The sequence below is a fragment of the Anastrepha ludens genome, chromosome X, assembly GCF_028408465.1.
Source record: "Anastrepha ludens isolate Willacy chromosome X, idAnaLude1.1, whole genome shotgun sequence".
In the NCBI taxonomy this organism is placed as follows: Eukaryota; Metazoa; Arthropoda; class Insecta; order Diptera; family Tephritidae; genus Anastrepha; species Anastrepha ludens.
The window spans coordinates 35,463,459-35,474,616 of NC_071503.1; the positions used below are offsets into that span (position 1 = coordinate 35,463,459).

General features: G+C 39.5%; 1 protein-coding gene across 1 annotated transcript; it reads left to right on the top strand.

Moving 5' to 3' along the window:
- The first annotated feature begins 2,576 nt into the window (after nt 1-2,576).
- On the top strand, nt 2,577-7,865 carry LOC128869928 (uncharacterized). Its single transcript, XM_054112527.1, has 2 exons — nt 2,577-6,446; nt 7,068-7,865. The coding sequence occupies exons 1-2, from the start codon at nt 2,577-2,579 to the stop codon at nt 7,863-7,865; spliced, it is 4,668 nt and encodes a 1,555-aa protein (XP_053968502.1).
- Nucleotides 7,866-11,158: the final 3,293 nt, after the last annotated feature.

Here is an 11,158-nt window from a genome sequence, read left to right on the forward strand (position 1 = left end):
TAACGTATGGCGCAGAAGCTTGGACGATGACAACATCCTATGAAGCGACGCTTGGAGTGTTCGAGAGAAAGATTCTGCTTAAGATTTTTGGACCTTTGCACGTTGGCAACGGCGAATATCGCAGACGATGGAACGATGAGCTGTATGAGCTTTACGACGACATAGACATAGCGCAGCGAATAAAGATCCAGCGGCTACGTTGGCTGGGTCATGTCGTCCGAATGGATACAAACGCTCCGGCTTTGAAAGTATTCGATGCGGTACCAGCTGGTGGTAGTAGAGGAAGAGGGCGGCCTCCTCTGCGTTGGAAAGATCAGGTGGAGAAGGACTTGGCTTCACTTGGTGTGTCCAACTGGCGCCGGTTAGCACGAGAAAGAAACGACTGGCGCGCTTTGTTAAACTCGGCCAAAGTCGCGTAAGCGGTTATAGCGCCAATTAAGAAGAAGAATCAAATTATTAACGACAACTTACACTGATTTAATAGACACTGGAATTGTTGGCTCCTTTCTTATTGCACCATATTGCGTGCCATCTGCTTTGACTAAAAAACTGATACGTACAATTTAAGATATTTGTATCACACGTACATTTAAACAATGTTTTTTCTTACCGATCCATGATTTTACACCCAAGAAAACGAGAGTTACGATATGCTTTGCTATTAAAATTAAAGCACACTTTTTGAAACGAAAATACAATAATTTGAATGAAAACTTTTGTAAAACTATGAGGCACTTGTTTTCCGAGAAATAAATACTCCAAACCAAATGAAGACAAGACGTAAAATCAGTTGAAGCCACATAGCGATATTTTTCGAATGTGTTTGTATGCATGCATACAAATGCACAACTTCTAATTAATTTACATTGCCAAGTCAAGCAAACAAAGCGAATAAAATGACAATCAGTCACAATAGTTAATAGGGTTTTCGAGCGTTCAGCAAATTCATGTTTACCCTATGAGTGGTAATTAATTTGAAATAGAAATATTTATGAATTGGGATTTTGAAATAACAAAGTATTTAAAAAGTGAAGTGTTTTTTTGTTGAAACAGGCAAAAACGGAAGTGTTTTTTTGAACGAGGCAAAAAGTGAAGTATTTTTTCGAAAGAGGAGGTGGTGGAATATTTGGAAAAAAGCGAAGTAAAATCTTCCAAATGAAGTAAAAACGGCAGCACTGCTCTACATGCGTATGCTTCTAAAACTAAAATTCTAAGCCAAGCGACTACAAGAACAAAATGCATTCATAGGCGCAGCTGTAGCGGCCATGATTATTTACGCGCGCCGACGTTGAACAGTTTCAAATATTAAAAAGCACAACACAAACAATATCATTGATAAGTTCGAGCTCATATTTCTACGAGCAAAGTACTTTCATTCATAAAAAGAGCCGCCCATATGCCAGTTTTCTCGACCATTCGAAAATAGTCAATATTGGAATATTTCGCGTTGAATTATTTGCCAATATTTGTTAAATCTTGAATTTTTAAGTCAAGTGGCCGCGGCTCTGTGCATATGTATGCATCAATATATGTATGTATGTAAATATGTGTTCTAAATTCTCGACAGCAATACCAAATCGAAATATTTTTTCTGTGGCAAGTGCTCACAGTCCCATATGTACATATATATGTATGTCTATAGAAGTTTGTATGCATGTATTTATGTATATTCGTGTTTGCTTTTGCACGTCCATATGAACGATTTTCCATATGTAGATATTCATTAGATTTAGTTGAACGAATATATTGATTTTGTACGGAAATCCTATCGAATTATATTATTGGTATATGTTCATTTAAGTTCTCTTTACCAAATAAATATCATTATTCTTAAGAAAATTGAACACTAGTTGTTAAGGGTTTAAGGTTTATTTTCGCATCACCCACAATTTGGGCTCACCCTAACTTTATTTTCGCATCACCCACAATTTGGGCTCACCCTATTCCTTTCACTTCTCTATCGCTCACATTTCATTTCATCGTTCACTTCGCTCTTCGCTGCTTTACACATTGTTGTTATCACTTACTCATCATTTCATCGTTCATTTCGCTCTTCGCTGCTTTACACTTTGTTGTTATCACTAACTCATCATTTCTTTGTGCAGAATTTAGTACATCTGCATTGCCAACAACATACATGCACATCGATACATATGTATGCCGAAAAAATACATAAAGCCCACGTCGCATCGTCTTCGCATGATCTCCCCTTCACCTAGCATCGATAAAGGGATAGCGGTGCCCAAAACCATTATAAAAGGATCAGCCTACGCACCTTTTGATACAGTTTCGTTTTCGTTTGCCATCACAGCTCCCCCGGTATCGGTAATTAATTAAGCATAAATCTTCATCGCCCTTTTTTTGCCTCGGGTCTAAATATTGTACGTTTTTATAAAATAAAGAATTGTTTTTTCGATCTAATTTCGTGTTTCAATTTGCGGAGAAAATTTAAGTTAACTGGGTTGGCCAGTCATCATCCATAAATTGGTCCTTCGAGCCGGATTTGAGGAGCTGGCCATCGCCATCGTTGTCAACCAATTGACTTAAGTTTTAATCATCACATACAAGTATTGGAAATGGAGCCTCACAATATACCTGCGGATACGTCACCACCATCAACAACCCCCTTTAGAGAAAGCGATTCGGTGCATCATGAGGCGGGAACACCACGAACTTACCAATCCGTGTGGTCTCAGGCTAATGATGCTTTTGCTCATTTGAAAACGCAAAATGAGTACCGCATCAAGGTCAAACAGCGTCAACAAATTCTGGATAGAATCAACATCGAACGCATACTTCCGCATCTTAGCAGTATTTCCGTGCACGAGCTCGAGGCAAAATTATCGGTACTGGAACGTCAGTACGAATCATTTCACCATCTACAATCAGAATTGGAGCTAATGAACTATGAAGAACTCAATCAACCACATCGGGATACATTCGATGAATCCTTTTGTGCAGCGAAGGCAATAATAGTGCAGCGCATAAATGTGCTTAACCCCGCACGCCGAGAAACTATATTCAACAGCACAGCGATTGCATCTCCGTCACATCGGGTCAACCTTCCGAAACTTCAACTCACGAAATTCAATGGTCATCATCGAAATTGGATGGATTTTTACAACATGTTTTTAGCGCTCGTTCACAACAACAACCAATTAGCAAACATCGAGAAGTTTCAGTACCTCCGATCATGTCTCGTCGACTCAGCAGCTAGCCTCATACAATCGTTTGAGGTGACCGATGAAAATTATATCAAGGCGTTGGATCTGTTACGGTCTAGATATGGAAACAAGCGGCTAATTTTCCAAGCTCATATTCAACATATTTTCGAAGTACAGGGAGAAACAAGGCCGAATGCATCATCGATGAGGGCGTTCATAGACGTCGTCAATACCAACTTACGAGCTGTGCAATCACTAGCTTCAAATCAGCAAGTATCAGATGGCATACTCTTGCATCTGGTATCCTCAAAGCTCAATACAGACACGAAAGCCAAGTGGGAGGAAGAGGTTACCCACTTGTTTGATCAGCGATCAACTGCCATGAGTTTTCATCTGCCCACTTGGGAGGACTTAGCAAAATTCTTAGAATGTCGTTGTCAAATTGCAGATATTTTGGAAGCCGGGCAGCCTAAAACACTCATACCAAGAACTCAGCTAACAACACATAGGCACAACAAACGTGACGAAAAATGGGCTATGGTGACTACCAAACAAGCAAAGTGTGAATTTTGCAATGCGGTTCCCCATCATAATGCCTTCAAATGCGACACGTTCCGTGCCATGGATCCACTTGCAAGATATAACTGTGTGAAAAGACTGAACTTGTGCTTGAATTGCCTTGGATCAGGTCATAAGTCGAATGATTGTCCTTCAGTCCATCTCTGTAAACACTGCAATGTAAAACATCATACACTATTACATCGAAATGATTCAGCCATTACCAACATATCACCAAGAGCAGGTTTGCTCTCATCATCTGCTCTTAAGGTGAGTCTCGATCAATCAGAAGTTATTCTTGGAACAGCAATTATTCATGTTTTTAATTCTCGGGGAGTGAGCATCCGAGCTCGCGCTCTGCTAGATTCCGGATCTCAACTGCATTTCATCACGGAGAAATTGGCACAACATTTAAGAGTAACTCGAAAGGGCGTAGATATCGACGTCAGTGGAATAGGTCAAAGGAGAGCAAAGGCGCAACATTTATGTTGCATAGCGATTAAATCTCTAACCGAAGATTATAGTGCTACCATTGATGCACTAATCATACCATCCATTACGTCATGTCAACCTAGTCGTCGCATCGATCAGTCAACCATTTCGATTCCAGATACCATTTCCATCGCTGATCCGACATTCAACATACCAGGACAGATTGACATACTCATTGGAGCAGGATTATTTTTTGAGATACTTAGTAAGGGCCAAATACGTCTCAACGGTCCAGTAATACAAAATACCAAATTTGGTTGGGTGGTTGCAGGTGCCATTCCTGCGCACGTAACATCAGCAGCTGATCCATCACCTCCATACAAAGCATTCACATCAGTCACATCAGAGTCCATTTTAGATAAGCTCCTGGAAAGGTTTTGGGCAATCGAAGACATTCCAGCATCCTCATCGTCGACTCTATCATCGGATGAGCTCGAATGTGAATCCTATTTCAGCTCTACTACTCACAGGTGTCCCGTTACCAATAAGTTCATTGTTCGCCTTCCATTTCGTGAAGAACCTCATCACCTGGGTGCTTCAGAAGAAACCGCAGGCAAAAGAATGTTTTCGTTAGAATCCAAACTGAATCAAAACTCAAATCTTCGCAGAGATTACAATGAATTCATGGAAGAATATATCAATATGAAGCATATGATTCCAATTAATTTAGAATATTCACCAAGAAATCGCCTAAACTATATTCCCCACCACGGGGTCACAAAACTTGATAGCTCGACTACTAAGCTGCGGGTAGTCTTTGACGCCTCCTGCAAAACCTCAAATGGATATTGCCTAAACGATATGTTGAGAGTTGGTCCCCAGCTAATACAAGATACGATATTCACAATTTTGACCCGATTCAGAAGACACAAATATGTCATTATGGTTGACATTGCCAAAATGTATAGGCAAATCTGGGTCGACGAACGAGATACCCAATGGCAATGCATTTTCTGGCGACCAACCTCTGAACAACCACTTACCACAAATCAACTACAAACAGTTACTTATGGTACTAGTTGCGCACCGTACCTTGCTGTAAAATGTCTACAACAGCTGGCAATTGATGAAGCGAAAACTTACCCAATCGGATCAAAGGTAACACTAAGCGACTTCTATGTAGACAATTTAATAAGTGGCGCAGCTAGTATCGGCGAGGTCATCGAAATCAAAAATCAAACCATAAACTTACTGAATTGCGCGGGGTTTCCTTTACGAAAATTTGCATCGAACGCATCCGAAATTGTTGCCGATATTTTACCAGAAGACAAAGAAGAGACAATTCGTTTCCACGACACTGAGTTTGTAAAAACGTTAGGGTTAAAATGGTCACCTGTTGAGGATTGCTTTCTATTTCATTTGGTAGCGGATAATAGCGTTAAAACTACAAAGCGTTCAATTCTATCAAAATTGGCAAGTTTTTTTGATCCGATAGGTCTCCTCAATCCTTTGATAGTAACATGCAAAATTTTGATGCAACAACTGTGGAATCTGAAGTCGCCATGGGATGATGAGGTCCCACCCGGGATCAAGGTTCATTGGGAGCTATTCAATAAACAATTACTGCTTTTACAAACATTAAAAATACCCAGGTATGCTAATATTGATATCGATACTAAACTTCACGCATTTGCAGATGCAAGCACTAAGGCATATGGAGCATGTGTGTATGCAGCATGGAGTGATGCATATGGTGAGCATTCGTCACTACTCTGTGCTAAATCTCGAGTGGCACCAACGAAAGAGATTACATTACCTAGGCTAGAACTTTGTGCAGCCCTAATGGCCGCAGAACTGATGTCAGCAGTTAACAACATACTCAATCTTCCTAGCGCAAATGTATACTGCTGGTCAGATAGCACAATTGCGCTTGCTTGGATAGCAGGTGAACAGTCGAGATGGAACGTTTTCGTGGCCAACAGGGTAGCAAAAATACAGCAATTAACGAAAACCTTTTCCTGGAATCACGTACCAACAGACCAGAATCCCGCTGATATTGTATCACGTGGAGCATGTGCCAGCGAACTTTTACGAAATACACTTTGGTGGCACGGACCAGAATTTATCCAACAGAGCTGTGATTATTGGCCTTCAGCAGTGCATGTATCACAAAACGAATTACCAGAACAGCGGCTTCAAAGAACTGCATTAATTGCTATTCCAACTTCTGACTTCATTAGTAAACACAAGTATGTTAATAGCTACATGAAATTGCTGAGAATTTTTGCTTATGTAAGTCGATTTATTCGTGGATGTCGAAAGCAGTCATCAGTTAATGATTGCATCAACATATCGGCACCTGAAATGGATGAAGCATTAGAATTGATATGCAGACACATTCAATATATTTCATTTTCAGAAGACATCCACGCCATTGAGATTGGAGAACAACATCGCAACACAAAGCTAATTTCATTGTCGCCATTCTTGCATAAGAACTTACTCAGAGTTGGAGGGCGACTTAAAAATTCATTATTGCCTTTTAACAGAAAACATCCAATTCTACTTCCATCATCACACGCATTTGTAAATACATTAATTCGACATTTTCATCATCATCACTTGCACGCCGGAGTCCAAACGCTTCAAAACATTTTGAGAGACAAGTTCTGGATAACAAACGCACGCCATGTTATAAGAAGGGTAATTCACGATTGCGTATTATGCTACCGCAGTAACCCAATTATTGCTGAGCAAATTATGGGGCATCTTCCAGCCGATCGAGTCCAGCAAACTTACCCGTTCGAAGTGACAGGAGTGGATTATTGTGGACCTGTCCTTATAACTCAACGGATTCGCGGCCGTTCACCAATTAAGTCTTATATTGCAGTATTTATTTGTTTTGTAACTAAGGCAGTACACTTAGAAGTTGTACCCAATTTGTCCACACAAGCATTTATAGGTACCTTAAAGAGATTTATTGCTCGACGGGGGAAAAATCGCAAAATAGTGTCCGACAATGCCACCAATTTTGTGGGTGCCAATCGAGAACTACGCCAGCTTTTGTCCGCTTTCGTTACCAAGGAACATATAGAAGAGGTTCAACGTACATGCCTGGAGAATGGAATCGAGTGGCAGTTCATACCTCCCAGGTCTCCACACTTTGGTGGACTCTGGGAGAGTGCAGTTAAATTAGCAAAGTACTTTCTTCGTCGTGCTATCGGAACCACCACCCTAACGTTGGATGAGCTTCAAACTGTTTGTTGTCAATCCGAGGCAATAATCAACAGCCGTCCACTTACACCGATGTCGACAGATGCTAATGACATGCGCCCATTAACACCGGCTCATTTTTTAATAGGACGGCCTCTGACAACAATTCCAGACTCGAACTTTTTGGGCCGTAATGATAACTTACTGAAGCGCTACCAAATAGTCCAGCAAATACACCAAAATTTTTGGGAAAGATGGCACTGCGAGTATCTTAAAAATTTACAACAGCGAACAAAATGGAAAACGGAATCTCAAAATTTACAAACGAATGACATGGTCTTAATAAAGGAGGAAAATACACCTCCACTTAAGTGGACAACAGGTCGCATCACTGAAGTCAAGCCTGGCGACGATGGTCGTGTTCGTGTAGTGGTAGTAAAAACCAGAAATGGTCTACAAACACGAGCAATATCAAAGATTTGCAAATTACCAGTATAATTTGCTGATTATTTTGGAGTACCTAACTCCAACCGGGGGAGGATGTTAAGGGTTTAAGGTTTATTTTCGCATCACCCACAATTTGGGCTCACCCTAACTTTATTTTCGCATCACCCACAATTTGGGCTCACCCTATTCCTTTCACTTCTCTATCGCTCACATTTCATTTCATCGTTCACTTCGCTCTTCGCTGCTTTACACATTGTTGTTATCACTTACTCATCATTTCATCGTTCATTTCGCTCTTCGCTGCTTTACACTTTGTTGTTATCACTAACTCATCATTTCTTTGTGCAGAATTTAGTACATCTGCATTGCCAACAACATACATGCACATCGATACATATGTATGCCGAAAAAATACATAAAGCCCACGTCGCATCGTCTTCGCATGATCTCCCCTTCACCTAGCATCGATAAAGGGATAGCGGTGCCCAAAACCATTATAAAAGGATCAGCCTACGCACCTTTTGATACAGTTTCGTTTTCGTTTGCCATCACAGCTCCCCCGGTATCGGTAATTAATTAAGCATAAATCTTCATCGCCCTTTTTTTGCCTCGGGTCTAAATATTGTACGTTTTTATAAAATAAAGAATTGTTTTTTCGATCTAATTTCGTGTTTCAATTTGCGGAGAAAATTTAAGTTAACTGGGTTGGCCAGTCATCATCCACTAGTTTTTTTAACTTCTATTTTTTATTTTTATCAACAAGTAAGTTAACTACTCATATATAGCATATATATATTACAGTACTATAAATAATAGGTATTTATTGTACATTTCCTGAAATGAAAAAAAAAATATATAAAATTGTGAAAGCACGAATTACGAAATTGTTCTCATGTTATAACAATTTCTCACACGACTTCGATATTGACATCGATTAAGTCATTGCGATTTACCTGATTTTTAAAACACTAATCGTGATTAAGTGAAAATTGTAGTGGTTTAAAAATCTATGCTCAGGTGTTACCTGAAAAAGAAGATAAAAGAAAAACCTGAAAGATAGAGAAAAATCTGAACGATGGAGAAGAACCTGAAAAATAAAAAAATCTGGAAAATAACAAAAATAAATATAAATGAATATATATATATATATATATGTTAATTGGCGCGTACACCCTTTTTGGGTGTTTTACCGAGCTCCTTTTCCTATTTGTGGTGTGCGTCTTGATGTTGTTCCACAAATGGAGAGACCTACAGTTTCAAGCCGACTCTGAACGGCAGATATTTTTATGAGGAGCTTTTTCATGACAGAAATACACTTGGAGGCTTGCCATTTCCTACCAAGGGGCGACCGCTATTAGAAAATGCTTTTCATAATTTTGGTGCTTCACCGAGATTCGAACCGACGTTCTCTCTGTGGATTCGGAATGGTAGTCACGCACCAATCCATTCGGCTACGGCGGCCGATAATAAATACGTATTAGAAAAGACAATAAACAAACGCTTGTTTTACTTACCCTAAGGGCCTGTGCAACTCACCTTGTTGGACCTTGACCTACAACGTACGACAACTTTTTTAGTTTATCGTAGCGCTTCTGACACCTAACTTGGGTGTTTTCTTGCCGATAAAAGCCATTTTGCATTTTTGAATAGAAGTACATATATCAAAAAGTCGAGTAGCTTTATGCGATGATCATGACATTCGCAAGATATTGCGAACCATGGGGAAATACTTCTTCGGTTTTTTGTTTTACAACTGGCAGCATTACATTGCGAATATTATCTACGTGAGCATATTTTGCAAAAAGCTGGCGGTACAACATCATCTGAAGGCGACACACTTCGAATACCCTGTCTTCAGGACTCACCAGCCTCAAATAGGTGTCATCCGTGAAATTTTTAGACCTTATCAGGGCCTCGGAATGCAATTTTAAGTCTCCTCGTGTTTTCATCATAATGTGGGCGCATTTCACGCATTTTAGCTTACACAATATTTTTTGGTAAATACCATAGCCAGTGTAATAACGCTGCACCTGTACCTCAGCTATATTTGGTTCTTCGGCAAAATTCTCGTCTGCTAGTTCTATATTTTCTAAAACGAGTTGCTCATTTAGCGGTTCTCCTACTTCTTCCTCCAGATGATGATCCTCAGTCCCTAAATTCCAGTCTTAATTAATATCATCATAATCTTCGCAATTATTACCTTTGTTTTCGAACCGCTGTTGTAAAATTTTCATAGATATCAATCGCGCTACTATGCACTGCACTTCGTGTGCTGTAGGATGAGTATTAATACCCTGACTAGCTCGGACCCGATAAAAGAAAATTTCTACACAATCTTAGTTTAACTTTCCAAGGAAAACAAATTTTCAATTTTGATGCTATTGAAAAAGTTCCTCGCAAACCCAGTCAGAGCCAGCACTAGGCGAGCGACTTCTAGTAACTGGCTCTAAATTGAAGCAAGGAAAAGCGCCTTTCAAAAGTTTATATTTTGTAGCCAACGTGGGTTCAAAATGGTGTTGGCAAATAAAAACCCTGTCAGTGCTTGAAACTTGCACGTTGCAAGCCAAGTCCCAATTCTTAGGGGTCTCTTCGGCCCTAGGAAACGCAAAAAGTATAGCTTTATCCTTAGGCACGCAGCTCTCGATACATCAGCTCCTTTTTTCTTTTTTTTCGGTCCACTTGTTCGGTGGAACATCATCATAGCCTAATTAAAATTTTATTTTTTACAAAATTTAAATTGAGGTATATTCAGTATAATCATATACATATATAAAACTAAAAACCGCACCCTCCGGAGATTTATAGGTTTCAAGTAATTTATTGTTAAAATTGTGTAATTTAGCGAAAGGATACTGTTGTTTTGAATACAAGTATTAAAACCAGTAAAAATATGAATGCTTGTGACCATATATTTTATGAATTGAAGTGAAATTTAGAACAAAATATATGTATTATTGTATATTGTACCAATTTATAAGTGTATTATAATGTGGGCAAATACTGAAAGTTATAAAAGTTGTTCATGAGCCACTCCCTAACATCTCAACCAAGTTTCATTAAATAAATCATTATATATATATATATAATTGGCGCGTACACCCTTTTTGGGTGTTTGGCCGAGCTCCTCCTCGTATTTGTGGTATGCGCCTTGATGTTGTTCCACAAATGGAGGGACCTACAGTTTCAAGCCGACTCCGAACGGCAGATATTTTTGTGAGGAGCTTTTTCATGGCAGAAATACACTCGGAGGTTTGCCATTGCCTGCCAAGGGGCGACCGCTATTAGAAAAATGTTTTTCTTAATTTTGGTGTTTTTACCGAGATTCGAACCGACGTTCTCTCTGT